Below are 17,174 nucleotides of genomic sequence, written 5' to 3'. Positions count from 1 at the left end.
CCAGTGCACAGCTGCCACCTCGTAGCAGTAGAAGTCGTGTACTGGTTAAGAGAGAAGATTGTGGAGGATTATGGAGCACTACTTTTTGCACTTTGAAAGATTCGAAAAACCTCAAAAAGGATTGGGATTTTAAAGGCAACAAATAGTAAACTCAAATATTTACAAAAAAATTGGATTTTTGTACTTACCGTAAAATCCATTTCTCTGAGTTCATGGACGGACACAGCAGCATTGACCTTAGGGTTATATATCCGTCCTTTCAGGAGAGACTTGGGCAGAAAAAACAGCACTTCAAGTGTTAAAACACTTCTTTCAGTACAGTACCTCCCAGGGGGCGGGTCCCCCGGGTACATCCCACTCTCTGCATGATGCAGCCCCAGTTCGTAAACAAGCAGTACAAACAAAGGAGGGGTGGGTGCTGTGTCCATCCATGAAGTCAGAGAAATTGATTTTACGGTGAGTACAAAAATCCTAATTTCTCTTCCGTTCATGGACGGATACAGCAGCAATGACCTTAGGGACGTCCCCAAGCAGTGTCAAAAAATTTCGAGGGGTGGGAAAAAACACAGCAAACCAAGCTTCATCCCAAACAAACCAGAGTTCCTCAACGGAGGAACTTCAACCTTAAATTGCCGCTTGTAAAACCTTGCGGCCAAAGGAGGCATCCGAAGATGCACTCACATCCACCTTGTAAAATTTTGAGAAGGTGTGGATTTGACGACCAGGTCGCTGCCTTACACACCTGTAACACAGACGCTTGATGGCGGAAAGCCCAAGAGGCACCAATCGCCCTGGTCGAATACGCCGTAACCTGAAAGCGAGGCTCCTGCCCATTTAGGGCATAAGCCTGGAGCAGGACCTGTCTGATTCACCTAGAAATGGTGGCTGACGAGACCGACAGACCCTTCTTAGGACCAGTTACCGACATGAACAGTAAATCTGACTTCCGAAACTGAGCCGTAGCAGACAAGTACACCCGTAGGGCCACGAACCGCTTCCAAGGAATGCAAAGTGGCCTCCTTCAGGTTTTTCGGCCGAGGACATAAGGATGGCAAAACAATGTCCTTATTAAAAGCCGAAACAACCTTTGAAAGGAATGACGGTTGCGGCCTGCAGAACCACCTTATCCTTATGGATGACCAAGTAAGGAGCCTTGCAAGACAAGGCCGCCAGTTCAGATACCCGTCTGACTGAAGTAATTGCCACCAGAGGGCGCACAGGAGGGGCCACATGCCGAACCCCCTGCACAAACGTACGCACCAGGGAGTGCCCCGCCAAGGGTCGCTGGAAGTAGACAGCTAGAGCCGAAATCTGACTCTTAACCGTACTTAAGGCAAGAGCCTGATCCACTCCACGCTGTAAGAAAAGCAGAATCCGGGACATAACGTATGTACGGGGGTGTCATTTCATCTCTTCACACATAGAGATATAGGCCTTCCACGTACGATGGTAAATCTTTCGTGAAGTAGACTTCCGTGCTCACAGCATGGTAGAGACCACCGAGCCCGACAGGCCTCGATCCTTCAGCACCTGGCTCTCAACAGCCACGCCGTTAAAGCCAGCGACTGTAAAGCAGGGTGAAAGATCGGACCCTGTGACAGAAGATCTTCTCTCAGGGGTAGATGCCAAGGGACGTCTGCCACCAGACGCACCAGGTCCGTGTACCAGGGATGGCACGGCCAATCCAGAGCGATCAGGATTCTTGGTATCCCCTTGGCTTCCACTCTGTGCAGCAGGCGAGGAAGAAGCTTCAGAGGATGGAAGGAGTAGATTAGGCGATAGTGACCGGTGCCACCAACGCGTCTGACGCGTCCGCCCAAGGATCCCTTAACCTGGCCACGAACCGTGACACCTTCCGATTGAGACGGGACGCCAGAAGGTCCACGTCTGGAGTGCCCCATTTTTGGCACAGGCTCTGAAACACCTCCGGGTGTAGCGACCATTCTCCTTGGCCTAGCGTTTGGCGACTTAGGTAGTCGGCTCGTCAGTTCAGCACCCCCGGAATGTACACGGCCGACAGAGCCGAAACGTTCCTTTCGGCCCACCGGAGCATGTGCGCGACTTCCTTTGCTGCAGCCGAGCTATGTGTGCCCCCCTGATGATTGACGTACGCCACGGCCGTGGCGATGTCGGACTGGATCCTGACCGGTCGGTCCTGTAGACCCAGAGACCACTTGGAGAGACACAACTTGATCGCTCGGAGCTCCAGTACATTGATTGGTGGGCGGGACTCCTCCTGAGTCCAGCGCCCCTGGGCTGACTGGACACCCCAGACACCCCCCCAGCCAGAGAGGCTGGCATCCGTCGTGACCACTGTCCAATGGCACGGCAGAAACGATTTTCCGTTCCGAAGTACCGGAGATGTCAGCCACCACACTAGGGATGACTTGACCAGTCGACTCACCCGAATCTGGTAATCCAGAGACGAAGGAAGCTTGTCCCAACGTGACAGAATCTCTTTTTGCAACACTCGAGTGTGAAATTGGGCATACGGCACTGCCTCGAAAGAGGCCACCATCAGACCCAGCACACTCATGCAAAAGCGAAGCGACGTCCATTTCTGGGTCGTCAACCGATGCACCGCAGATTGCAGTGTCTGTAGTTTTTCCGTTGGGAGGAAAACTCTTGCCTCTGAGGAATCCAGGACTAACCCCAGGTATTCCAGCCGCTGAGACGGTACCAGTACTGACTTCTGGGTATTCAATAGCCAACCGAATTCTTGGAGGGTCTGACACGTGTTAGACACGTCCACTTCTAATTCTGAGCTTGAAGAAGCTCTCAGAAGAAGGTTGTCCAGGTATCCCACGATAGCGATCCCGCGCTGCCTCAGCAGAGCCAGAATCGGAGCGAGCACCTTGGTGAAAACCTGTGGTGCCGAAGCCAGACCGAACGGGAGGGCCACAAATTGAAAGTGGTCCTCTCTGACCGCAAAATGCAGAAATCTCTGGTGTTTTGCGCATATGGGGATATGCAAGCACGCGTCCTTGATATCCAAGGATGCTAGAAAATCCCCCTGATGGAGCGCTGCTACTGCTGAGCAAATCGACTTCATTCTGAATGTTTGTACTTTGACAAAGCAATTGAGGGCCAGGATTGGATGGACCCCTTCCTTCTTGGGGACTACAAACAGATTGGAGTAAAACCCCTGAAACCGTTTCGTTGAGGGAACCGGTACAAGCACTCCCCTGACCAGCAGGTCCTGGACAGCCCCTGACAGATCCTTCCGGCGATCCGGAGGAAGCCTGAGGTTGGAGGGAAAAAATCTGTTTGGTGGAAAAGAGAGAAATTCTATCTTGTACCCCGAGGAAACTACTTCGCAAACCCAACGGTCGGAAAAATGAGACCTCCACCGAGCCGCAGACCTTCATGCAGAGGCAGGCTTGTCCGCAGGCTTGTCCGCAGGCTTGCGGTACCAGGGGCACTTTTGTCCTTCAGCGGGCGCCTTAGCACCCTGAAAACGTTTTCCTGCCACACTTGGCGGGCGAAAAAAACGCTTGGGGGTAGTAAAGGAGGGCCCTTGCGTATGGCGAGGCTCCTTACCCTTTCCAGATTGCGGGAGCAAAGTGCTCTTACCGCCTGTGGCATCCTTTATGATGTCATCCAGGGACGCCCCAAAAAGCTGTTCACCCTTAAAGGGTAAGTCCACCAAGGCCTTTTTTGAAGACTGGTCTGCAGACCAACACTTTAGCCACACGAGGCGGCGTAGCACCACCGCGTAGGTGGAGGCCCTGGAGAGCAAAGGGAGCGTATCCAGGGCCGACTCACAGACAAACTTAGGCCCTGCACCAACTGGTCGGCCAGGTCCACACAGGTCTCAGAAACATTCTGCGCCTCCAGTTCCTGCAGCAAGGACTTTGCCCGGCCAAAACCGGTCTCACCGATGACCCCACCACTGTGAATATGGAGCGGGCCACAGCCTTAGTTCTCCTATCTGCGGGGTCCTTAAAAGCGGGAGCCCCTTCAACAGGTAACGTGGTAGCCTTGTTCAGTCTGGACACATGGGGGTCCACTGACGGAGGAGATACCCGTTTGAGGAGGATTTCCTAAAAAAGTGGGTAACGGACCGCAAAGTATTTTGGAACAGCAAAAACTTTCTGCGGCCGATCCCATTCCTTGTACAACAATTTGTCCAGATATGGAACACAAGGAAACACTTTCGCGGTGCGGGGTGGCTTGCGGAACCCAAAGGGGACCGGCATGTCTGATGCCTCCGCCAAATCCTCAAGTTTCTGAGTATCCCGCACCGCAGTGATAAGAGCTCCAACAAATTACTTATCATGCGCTGACCCTGAAGCAGAGTCATCCTCACTGTCCGTGTGGGCTAAGCCTGCATCATCTGACATGACGGAACCAGGGCCAGACACAGAAGCAGGGCCTGATTCCGTGTCAGAGACATCCCCAGAAGAAGGCAGAGGGAGGGGGCGCTTTTTACCCCCCTTCTGGCCACTCGCCGCTTCAATCCTGGCAACAAACGCCTCAAGAACTGCCGTCATAGCATCCACTGAGGCCGCAGGAACAGGGGCACTAAGGGTTAACTCTGGCATGCTTGGGGTAGAAGCTTCCGGTTCGGACGCCATGCTGCCCCACCGTATATGTCGCCCTTGTACTGCAAGGCAGGACCCACAGGCCACCCTCTCGGTCGCAACAGAGAGCAGGGGACTCCCCAGAGGACTGTACCAGGCTGTAGCGCTACTGAGAAGCTGAGAACACTGCCCGTGCTGTGCCGTCCCTCAGGAAGAGTGCTGAGAGCTTTTGGCGCCGTTATTCTGGTCACTAGAGGCCAAAACTTTTCCAAGATGGCCGCCGACATGCAGAAAAAACAGCATGCGGACTACAAGAAAATGGCCACTGAGTCAATAGCGGCGCGTCAGAGGCAAAATGGCGGCCATCCACGTGTTTTAAAAATACAGTGACAAACACAGCAGAACACAGTAAAAGCACCAGACCCTGCAGTCCCCCCCTAGCACACACGGCATCATACAGGACACTAAAATAGCACCCACAGCAGTGCAGCCCCCCGGTAGTAACGGAGCCCCCAGGGACCCCCCACCTCACGGCCGCCACCCAGAAAACGGGGAAGGAGGGAGAGGAAGGGAGAGAGGAAAGCAGGGCGGACCCTCAATCGACCTCCCCAGAAATGCACCAGCCGAACCACCATGCCAAGGCAAGGGGATACTACTTACCCGTCCTGCGACCACCGGCTGGAGGCATTCCAGACAGAACCAACATCCGCTTACGGCATGGCTGTCGGCCCGGCACACTGTGACACGGCCAAAGAGACCGGTCATATGTGTGCCCTGGAGCATGTCGCTCACCGGCCACCCCTGGAGCACAAGGAATGTCGTGGACTGCCCAGCACATAGCTAAAGGCCGGCACACGCTCGATGGCCGAACATGGGGGGACTACAAGGTTTGAGGATCCAGCCTGTCACCCAGTCGGCAGTTGATTGTAGATCCCAGGATCCAAAAAATGCAGGAAAAATAAAATAAAAGCGAAAAAAATCGCCTAAAAACCTCCAGAGCACATTGGCCCGGAGGAGCCATGTCTTCTCCTAACGTTAGGCAGAAAAAAACTGGGGCTGCATCATGCAGAGAGTGATCCCTTATATAAGGGAGACTCGATCGATGACATCAGTCCTACAGCCACACCCCCCTACAGTTGTAAACACACACTAGGTGAACCCTAACTCCTACAGCGCCCCCTGTGGTTAACTCCCAAACTGCAACTGTCATTTTCACAATAAACAATGCAATTTAAATGCATTTTTTGCTGTGAAAATGACAATGGTCCCAAAAATGTGTCAAAATTTTCCGAAGTGTCCGCCATAATGTCGCACTCACGAAAAAAATCGCTGATCGCCGCCATTAGTAGTAAAAAAAAAAAAAATTAATAAAAATGCAATAAAACTATCCCCTATTTTGTAAACGCTATAAATTTTGCGCAAACCAATCGATAAACGCTTATTGCGATTTTTTTAACTAAAAATAGGTAGAATAATACGTATCGGCCTAAACTGAGGGAAACATTTTTTTTTATATATGTTTTCGGGCGATATTTATTATAACAAAAAGTAAAAAATATTGCATTTTTTTCAAAATTGTCGCTCTATTTTTGTTTATAGCGCAAAAAATAAAAACCGCAGAGGTGATCAAATACCACCAAAAGAAAGCTCTATTTGTGGGGAAAAAAGGACGCCAATTTTGTTTGGGAGCCACGCGCAATTGTCTGTTAAAGCGACGCAGTGCCGAATCGCAAAACCTGGCCTGGGCATTTAGCTGCCTAAAGGTCCGGGGCTTAAGTGGTTAATGTATCCTATGCATTAAGGTGAAAAAACATCCGATGCTTACAAGCCCCTCAGCCGCCCCCCCAGTTTACTTACCTGAGCCCTCAAAAGTCCCACATCGTGAACGCACTGGCTACTCGCCCCCGTTTTCAGGCTGTTCTCGGCTCTTCATTGGAGATTGATAACAGCGCAGCCATCGGCTCCCGCTGTGGTCAATCTAATCAATGATGCGGCAAGCTAGCCCCCTTGAGAGAGAGCTTCCCATGAAGGGGGTTAGCTCTTGCAGGGAGGAGCTGAGACAGCTGTAGAGGGACCCCAGAAGACCAGGATCGGGGCCACATGTTTGGTATTTAAAAAATATATATATTTGAACCTTTACAACCCCTTTAAGGTGGCCATATACGGTGTGAATCTCTGACAATTTCTAAAGAACTGGCTGAAATTTGTTTAGCGTGTGGCCATGCTTCCTTTCTCATATGTGGATTGTTCGATTGTCTTTTGTAGAAGGAGCTCACTAGAAAATGTTCAACAGAACAGCAGCTGCATCCATTTAGATGCAGCCGCTGCCAGTGGGGGCAGCTCTCAAAATATAGCAGCCACGGTCCCCTACTATCCCTTTTTACCTATTAAAAACTAAACTGTCCAGGATTATGGTGAATGAGCGATCATCAGCTATTTGAGATGACAAGGTCACTTGGTTTAATAAAGTATGGGACCCCTGGATCAACTACCTCACAACTACATAATGACCCGGGCCAACACCTGGGGGATCTTCTTTTGAGGTAGGAGTGCACCCCCCTTCTTCTTCTCTATTGGCTATCTCTATTTCCTTTACTCTTTTCTCTTTGAACTTGTTATTGTGAGACTGGTCCTTGAGGCCATGTGGAAGTTCAGTCAGGGGGTCCCGAGCCAGGTCTGAATTAGACCTTGATAGCTAAGGGTTGTAGTAAAAAGGACCCAAACGCATAGTGTATGCTGGTTGTATAATTGAACTTTCAACGACTAGTACTTGAATGATTATTTTCATGGCAATGACAAATGCTGTTTTTGTACTCTTATTTGAAAACTTTAATAAAAATATTGGAAACAAAATATAGCAGCCACTCCAGGAGATACCTCTATGTGAACTATATAGCATGGGGGGAGGAATCAGTGTATAGCCAGCTTTTTTTGACATGATCAACAGGTAATAATACTCTTTTACCGGGGTACTCAGAAAAACGAAGATTGCTGTGTTAATGCTATTGATCTTATACATCATTTTTTATTTTGACATAACTCAGTCTTAAGAGGACTACATAACATTAAGATGACTTCTTGAGACACTTACTTGGGAAACGCATCAAAACAATATGTTTTCTTAGTGTCTGGAAATGCCACTCTCATCCCAGAGGTCAGCGGGGAGTGTAAGATGACAGCTGCACATTCATAACGAGACGCCAAGTCCACAGTTGGTACAGTGCCAATACTCTGTCCATAAAGCAGTATGTTTTCAGGGCATATTCCATACCTTGGGAGTATAAAAATAAAAGGGTTATACTTATTGCAAGTTATGGAGTTATCATTAGTGCGGTTAGATGAGCATGGCAGCACAGCCAAATTATTATTTGTGCCTAATTTAAAGCGGAGTTCCGGCCACAATTTCACTTTTTAAATATAAATACCCCTGTAATACACAAGCTTAATGTATTCTAGTAAAGTTAGTCTGTAAACTAAGGTCCATTTTGTTAGGTTGTTACAGCATTTAGACACTTTATAAAATAGAAATTGACTGGGGCTATCTTAAGTGTGGGCATCATGAAGCCAGACTGTATGACTTCCTAGATTTCAGCCTCGCAGATCTCGCACATGCTCAGTGCTGCACAAGCAGTGTATTAGGTTTCAGATCAGGTTTCAGCACCTGTACTGTCCAAGTCACATGATTCTTCGAGACGGGGGAGTGCACAGACTCCTGGAAAGTTACACCCACTACATTCCCAGGAGTCTGTGCAGTGTAGGTTAGGAACCTTAAGCACCTAGGTGCAGGAAGAGGGAAGATTAACTATTCTGCCTAGCGACAACACTTTGAAGGCATCTAAAAAAAAATATGTTTTTCTTAAAGGACTAATGACATTTTTTAAAAACTACTGATGTAATGTTATATTTATGGGTGGAACGTAAGTTACGGCGGCATAGTGTATCTTTGGCGGCGTAAGGGCGCGCAATTCAAATCAATGTGATGGGGGCGTGTTTTATGTAAATACGTCGTGACCCAACGTAAATTTCATTTTAATTAACGGCGCATGCGCCGTCTGTGGGGGTATCCCAGTGCGCATGCTCGAAATTAACCCGGAACAAGCCAATGCTTACGACGGTGACGTCATTCTACGCCATTCCCTATTCGCAAACGACGTAAAAAATTCAAAATTCGACACGGGAACGACGGCCATACTTAACATTGAGTACGCCTCATATAGCAGGGGTAACTATACGCCGGAACGCAAACGACATAAAAAAAAGCGCCGGCCGGACGTACGTTTGTGGATCGCCATATCTAGCTAATTTGCATACTCGACGCGTAATTCGACGGAAACGCCACCTAGCGGCCGGCGGAAAAATGCACCTATGATCCGACGGCGTACTAAGACTTACGCCTGTCGGATCGAGCCCAGATGCAGTCGTATCTTGTTTTGTAGATACAAAACAAAGATACGACGCAGGAACTTTGAAATGACGCGGCGTATCAATAGACACGCCCGCGGAATTCTTCTGTGGATCTGGCTCATAGTGTTTTGCTTTTAGACCAAAAGGTTTAACTTTGGTCTCATCTGACCAGAGCACCCTTTTCCACAGGTTTGCTGGGTCCCTCACATGGCTTCTCGCAAACTGCAAATGGGACTTCTTATGGCTTTCTTACAACAATGGCTTACTTTTTGCCATTCTTTCATAAAGGCCAGATTTGTGGAGTGTCCTGTGGACAGATTCTCCAACCTGAGGTGTGGATTTCTGCAGCTCCTTCAGCGTAACCACGTGCCTCTTGGTTAATCTCTCTGATTAATGCCTGTCAATTTAGGTCAGGGCTAGGCAACATTGGCCCTCCAACTGTTTTGAAACTACAAGTCCCAAGAGATATTGCAAGACCATGAAAATCACAGCCATGGCTCATAGAGGCAGAGGCATGATGGGATTTGTAGTTTCACCACAGCTGGAGGGCCAAGGTTGCCTACCCCTGGTTTAGGTGGATGGCAATGTCTAGATAGGTTTGCAGTTGTGCCATACTCCTCCCATTTTCAGATTATGGATTGAACAGTGCTCCGTGAGATGTTCCTTTTTTCCCCACAAATAGAGCTTTCTTTTGGTGGTATTTGATCACCTCTGCGGTTTTGAGTTTTTGCGCTATAAACAAAAATAGAGCGACAATTTTGAAAAAAATGAATATTTTTTAAATTTTGCTATAATAAATATCCCCCGAAAATATATAAAAAAAATGTTTTTCCTCAGTTTAGGCTGATACATATTCTTTTACATATTTTTCGTAAAAAAAAAACGCAATAAGCGTTTATTGATTGGTTTGCGCAAAAGTTATAGTGTTTACAAAATTGGGGGTATTTTTATGGCATTTTTATTAATATTTTTTTTTTACTAGTAATGGCGGCGATCAGCGATTTTTTTCGGTACTGCGACATTATGGCGGACACTTCTGACAAATTTTTGGGCCCCTATTGGCCTGCGCGAGAGCCGACGTATAGCTACGGGCTCTTGTGCAGGGGAGCCGACCTGCCGCCGTAAAATGACGGCGGCTGGTCGGCAACCAGTTAAACTTCTCCACAACTTTATTCCTGACCTGTCTGGTGTGTTACTTGCTGGCCTTCATAATGCGGTTTGTGAGGGTTTCGCAGAACAGCTGGATTTATACTGAGATTAACCAATTGCCTACCAGGCAAGTGGTAAGCAGAGACCCTAGGGAATAAAATGGTGGTTGTTGCAACTTTTTTTTTTGCACGGTATTTGCGCAGCAATTTTTCAAACGCGTTTTAAAAAACAAAACAGTTTTATGCATAAAAAACAAAACAAAAAAAAACCAGTAAGTTTTACCAATTTTTTGGCATAATGTGAAAGATGATGTTAAGCAGAGTAAATAGATACCCAACATGTCACACTTTAAAATTGTACACACTCATGGAATGGTGCCACACTTCGGTACTTAAAAATCCCCATAGGTGACGCTTTAATAATTATTACAGGTTACATGTTTAGAGTTACAAAGAAGGTCTAGCGCTAGAATTATTGCTCTCGCTCCAACGTCTGCAGCGATACCTCAGCTGTGGTTTGAACGCTGTTTACATATATGGGCGCGACTTACGTATGCATTTGTTTCTGCGAGCGAGCAAGGTCGGGGCGCTTTAAAGCTTTTTTCTTTAATTTACTTTTATTTTTCTATTTTGACACTTTCTTTATATATTGTAGTATTGGGGGTTATTTAGCTTCTGTGTAAAGCACACCAGTGAGCAGAAACCAAGCCAGTTATGCCATTTAAGGGCTTGTTGGCCCACTTTTATTAAAGAAAGAAAATGTCCATCCAGAATTCCCACACAGGGGGTTTCAAATTTGCTACAGCAGTAATGTAATAATAAAACAAACAATACCAAGCCACCTGGCTCTCTTCAGCAGTACTGCCGCTTAGGCTTTATGCTTCAGCCCTCTTGGCCATATAAAAGAGTTCCTGTACAACCATTGTACCTCTTTTCAGCTTTTGGCCCTCTGACTTTACCATGCAGAGATGCATGCTTCTACCTTGCTTGCCTGGACTCGGGAGGGTGGAGCCCAGAACCCTAGTCCTGACTCTGATATAAGCCCAGGACCAACCTGCTCAATCAACCAGCCAGACTTATATATATCATCCGTCTGCTCTGCGGGGATCAGCAGGGGATCTGTCTGCTGAGCAGGCGGATCTGCTTGACAGAGTCCGCTCCATGTGAAAGGGGTCTTAACAGGAGCTGCCGGTCCATTAGGGTAGCTGGGGTGCTGCCCCCCTGCAGGGTGCCAGACTCATTCGTTTGTATGAATTTTTTTCCCCCCAAGCCACATGATTAGAGCCTGAGGTGCCAATTGGTTTAAAAAAGGTTGGGCTCGGGGTGCAGAGCATTGTATCCCAAAACCACCCACTTGTGACAATAGCAAATATTCATTATGGTCTTCCGTCTTCTCCCGAGAAAGTCGGGGAGGGGGGAGTGCAGGGGGGAGACCTTCACCGTGGAGGGGTGAGTGTGGGAGGGGGGGTGCATCACTGTGCAGACGGACCTGGAGGGGGTTGCCGGCCACGATCTGTAGTGATCACTGCCTTGCGCCCATTCTACTACAGGGGGAGCTTGGTAAACACATGTTTATCAAGCCCCCCAAGCCACAACTTCAACCACACCTGCACCCCTCCCCCTCCCAACCGCGCTGCCAAGCCTGACAAATTACTAGAGATCAGTTCAGGGGGCAGCGGAAGGGATGTCAATCGCAGCGGCCATGGATCGGGGTGCGGGGGCAGAATGGGGGGACACATCTGGATCCCCCTTTAAGCCCCATGCAGCCCCTGAAGCCAGTGAAAGAGGAGGGATGCCTGCTAATGATGATAGCTGCAGGGGATGTGTTTTGCTGGGGGGAGTAGTTTTAGGTGGAAGTTAGTGGAGGGAGGTGGCGAAGCAAGGGACAGGGAAGCAACGGCATTTGGGGTGGTCACATTAGGGGTTATAAACTCTGATCAGTGGGTTGTAATTAGCTGATCCAAGTTATAGAATTGTTCCACAGAGTCTGCTGAACAATTCTGCTATAAGTTTATTTTCATTGACGTGACCGTGGGTTTATTTTTACCAGCAATGAAGTGTACCTCATGTGCTGGTGTCTGTGTACAGAAATACTCAGTCTTCTTCTCCCAAATACCCCCACAGCAGTCTCTTCGGGGGGTTAATAGCAGGCGTGCCTTAGACAAGCACTCGTTAAAAGTGCCTACCATAATGCAGAGCAATGGAGGTGGACTTTTAATTTTTGTCCATCCTCCAATCAAGGAATGCTTTGCATTGTGGTAACCTTATGTATACAGGGGGCAGAGGGCTAAAGAATTTGAATGTAAATAGCAACCACCAGATCAGCACACTGGACACACTACTTTGTTGGCAAGTTGCAGTTTAAATTTTTCCATAATTTTATTATATATATATATATATATATATATATATATATATATATATATATATAGCGCAAGGGGGTTAGCTGGGCAGCGGGTGTGTGTGACCCCCTGGATAGGTTCACACAAAATCAGGCACAGCAGACAGAGTTGCAGGTGAAAAAAAACACAAAGGTGTGGTTTATATTAACTATATACTGTGAAAAACAGAACAGCAAAAACAAAAAGAAACATAAAAAAAAAGAAACCCTGGTCAGCTTGAACGCTTACTACACACTTAGATTCAGACAACAACTAGATCCAAAAACTAGGTGCAGCCTTGTGCTGCCCCAGCCCCCATCTCCCTGTTTTAGAAGTTTGCCACACAGGCTTTGTCTCACCGCACAAGACAGATAGCACACTCCCCAGTCTATACACACACAGAACTGGTTCCCGGGTTGGAGCACCTCCCTTAGCATGCTGGGAGTTTTTTTGTAGAGGTCTTAGGCTTCTTTCACATGAGGCGGACTCCGTGCTCACTGAGCGGAGAGGGGCTTGTGCAGCGCCGCTGTCTCCTACGGAGAGATCTGATAAAAACGGACAGCATGTCCGTTTTTATCAGATCTCCCCCGATCCGATATGGATGGATGGGGACGCATCGCCATACATCTGAATTTGGGGGATCGGGTCGGATGTCAGTGGACATGTCTCCGCTGACATCCGATGCTCCATAGGATTGCATGGAGCAACCGCTAAGGTCCACCAACAAAACTGACAGGCGGACCTGAACGGTCCGATCATCTGAAAGGGACCTTCATGAGCCCACTTACTTCAGCTGGGCTCATTAACTCTTCTCCTCCAGGATCCGCAGCACTTCCCCCTAGTGGTATAAATTGGCATAAAGCTTAAATCTGGGACATGTATATTTTCCATCCTGGATGCAACCTTGTTTCAACTTTGGGGTTGGAACACAAGCAGTCAGGCATGCATGTGCCTGAGAAAAAGCATCCACATTCCCCATTTGAATGCCAGGGCGATGCTTTACCATAAAGTTGAATTCCTGTAGGGCCAGGGACCACCTATTTACCCTTCTATCGGTCTCCTTGTTTTGAGCCATCCACATTAAACGAGCGTGATCAGTAACCAGGTCAAAGTGCCTACCTAGCAGATAGTACCAAAGGGAATCTAGGGCCCACTTCACCGCTTAACACTCCTTCTCAATCGTGGTATAATTTACCTCATGGGAATTCAATTACCTGCTGAGGTAAATAACCGGGTGCTCTTAACCGTTCCAGACTTGGTACAACACTGCTCCTAAGCCAACGTCTGATGCATCAGTTTGTACAACAAAGTCCTTAGAGAAGTCTGGTGAGTACAACACTGGCTGGCTACATAAGGCTTTTTTTAAGGACTGGAATGCTGCTTCAGCCTCTGGGGTTCCTTTAACCATGACAGACTCTTTTCCTTTTGTCAGGTTAGTTAGGGGCACAGCCTGGGAAGCAAAATGGGGGAATGAATCGCCGATGATAGCCAGCAATTCCCAGAAAGACTTGTAACTGTTTCTTGCTGTTGGGACATGGCCAACTCTGTATGGCCTTGACTTTATTGACTTGGGATTTTATCACTCCCCTCCCAATGGTGTACCTAAGATATTTGGCCTCCTCCTGTCCAATGGTACACTTCTTTGGATTGGCCGTAAACCCAGCGTCCCGGATAGAGTCTAAGACTGCCTGCACTTTTGGCAGATGTGAGACCCAATCTGTGCTATGGATAATCACATCATCCAGGTAAGCTGCAGCATACTTCTCATGGGGCCTCAGAATCTGGTCCATTTTCCACTGGAATGTTGCCGATGCATTCTGTAATCCAAACGGCATTCTTTTATATTGGAACGCCCAGTCTGGGGTTACAAACGCGGTTTTCTCTTTGGCCAGGGGAATTTGTCAATACCCTTTTGTGAGATCGAGAGTTTTGTCATGTAATCGGGCAGTTCCCAGCCAGTCGATCAACTCATCTATACGCACGGCATGGGGTAGGTGTCAAATGTTATAACTTTGTTCAGCTGTAGAAAGTCGTTACAAAATCGCCAGCTCCCATTCGGTTTAGGCACCAACACTATGGGACTGGACCAATCACTTTGGGATTTCTCCATCACTTCCAACTTAAGTATTTTCTGTACTTCCTCACCTATTGCCTCCAGTCAGGGCTCTGGTATGCGATGGGGTTTAAGCTTCACTCTTTCACTGGGCGGGGTGATAATATCATGCTCTACCCCAGACGTTTGTCCCGGCAGCTTAGAGAAAACCTCTTTGTTGCAAAGCACAAACTCTTTAACCTCCTGTTTGGGTTTTGACAAGGTGACTGCTATTCCAACCTCAGGAATCATGCAATCAGACTGAGCTGGTGACAACGTTTCTGCGACTAGGGATTACCTATCCCTCCAGGCTTTCAACAGATTAATGTGATAGATATGTTCTGGCTTTCGCCTTCCTGGTTGTCTGACCTTGTAATTCACTTCGCTCACTTTTTCTATTATATCGTATGGGCCTTGACATTTGGCAAGGAATTTGCTTTCAACCGTAGGGATTAGTACCAATACCCTATCCCCCCGGGGGGGAAAGGTACGTGTCTTGGCCCCACGATTGTACACCTTCTGCTGTGCTAACTGCGCTTGGGCCAAATGTTCCTTTACGATTGGCATTACCTGTGCAATTCTATCTTGCATCAGGGCGACATGCTCAATCACACTCCTGTGGGGAGAACTCTCACTTTCCCAAATTTCCTTGGCGATATCCAACAGCCTTCTTGGGTGTCTCCCATAGAGTAACTCAAAGGGAGGATTGGGCTACCTCCCTAATGGCAAACATCAAATAGGGTATTAGACAGTCCCAATCCTTTCCATCTCTACCCACCACCTTCTTTAACATTTGTTTTAGGGTTTTGTTGAACCCTTCAACCAACCCATCTGTTTGGGGGCGATATTCAGATGTATGCAATTGTTTCACTTTGAACAACTTGCACAGCTCTTGCATAACCCGGGACATAAAGGGTGTACCTTGGTCCGTAAGCAGTTCCTTACAAAAAACCCACGCAATGAAAAACAAAAAATTGCTTTTTGGCTATCGTTTTGGCAGAGGTATTTCGCAGAGGAATCACTTCTGGATAGCGGGTGGCATAGTCCAGTATAACCAAAATGCCCCCTAATAGACTTCATTATCGGACCTACCATATCCATTGCGATCCTCTCAAAGGTGACCTCAATGATGGGAATATGGACTTGCGGGTTACGGAAATGTGGCGTAGGTGCGGACCTCTGACACACAGGGCAGGATGAACAATATTTTTCTATTTCCTTCATGACCCCAGGCCAATAGAACCTCTGGAACACTCTCTCTCTGTTTTTTTCTGGCCCCAAATGACCTCCCAGAAGGTGACCATGGGCCAACTCTAACACCAACTTCCTGTAAGGATTGGGCACTACAATGATTGCTTCCGCCCCTTGAGCAACTCGATACAGTAGATCCCTTTCAACCATGAAATATGGGCAAGCACAAGTCTTATCTGGGTTGACTAGTCCACCATCTATTTTTACCACATTTTCTCGTGCTTTTATTCAGTGGGGGTCTTAACTTTTCTGTGGCAAAATTTTCCCTGTGAACCTCTAGATCACAAAAACTCAACAGATGGCACATTTTCGTCTGAGGATGTTGGCTCCTCCCCAGTTTCTCGAGTTTCCCCTGCCCACACCGACAAGGGGAATTCTGGAGATTCCTCACCACTCTCAGAGGACTTCTGGGATTCACCTTTCTGGTCTACAGGGGCTCAGGATAATCCAAATGTTCCCAGAACTTTGGAAAATCCCTTCCCACAATGGCATCATGTGGTAAGTGAGGCACTAACCCCACCTGATGAGAGATGTTAACTTTGGGGGTCTCAAAAAACACTGTAGCCACAGGATATTCTCGCGCATCCCCATGCACACAAGAGAGAGGTGGATCAATATTATACCAGAACTTACAGAGGAACAGAGGGGGGGAGGTGTTGACCTCTTATACGCCCACAGTTATCTCTGCTAGAGACAAATTGATACAACTTAGATATTTGCATCAAATGTACTATACTCCGTTAAGGCTGTATAAAATGGGAAGGAAGGATAACCCCACCTGTCATAAATGTTTAATGGCAGAGGGAACCTTTATACACATGGTCTGGGATTGTAATAGGGTACGGCCCCTATGGTCGCAAGTGACCCAGTTTATTGCTGACACATTTGATCTGACGAATATCTTTAGTCCACTGTTGGGACTCCTTGGCATTATAGAGGATGAGGTTATGAGTAATAATACACAAACACTACTGAGACTGCTGTTTTACTATGTCAGAAAGCTAATTGCTCTCAACTGGATTAAGAGAGAATGTCTCGCATTAGCTGCCTGGAAAGGCCTTGTCAATGCCAATGTCACACTGTATAAAATGATGTATGAATCCAGGGGCTGTCCTAAGAAATGTAATAAAGTTTGGGGAAGATGGAATGATTCTAAAGATACGGTACAAACTGACAACTGAGAGGATTTAATTTCTTTGCACACAGCACAAGACGGTTTGGAGGACTTTACCTCCCTTGTTATGTGAAGTTTAGGTTATTATGTTTCTTTTATATGAGCACATGAGGTGCCTGATACTTTGGTTTTTATTTTTTTTAAAACGGCTATTTGTACTAAAGAATATACTGAACCCAGAATTAAAAAGGGGAAAGAGTT

At 47.4% G+C, this 17,174-nt stretch overlaps 1 protein-coding gene across 4 annotated transcripts in view; it reads right to left on the bottom strand.

Annotated features, from left to right (window-relative positions):
• The window catches only part of LOC120912085 (alpha/beta hydrolase domain-containing protein 17A), a 119,446-nt gene that overhangs the window by 10,129 nt on the left and 92,143 nt on the right, over window positions 1-17,174 (bottom strand). For all 4 annotated transcript variants that reach the window (XM_040322575.1, XM_040322576.1, XM_040322577.1 and 1 more), the window contains exon 4: window positions 7,615-7,794. In XM_040322575.1, coding sequence (XP_040178509.1) covers window positions 7,615-7,794 — 180 coding nt within the window. The remainder of the gene's footprint in view (window positions 1-7,614; window positions 7,795-17,174) is intronic.

Source organism: Rana temporaria, chromosome 1 (assembly GCF_905171775.1).
Source record: "Rana temporaria chromosome 1, aRanTem1.1, whole genome shotgun sequence".
NCBI lineage: Eukaryota > Metazoa > Chordata > Amphibia > Anura > Ranidae > Rana > Rana temporaria.
Note: the sequence above shows the minus strand (reverse complement) of the source record. Positions and strands in the feature narration are given on the sequence as shown.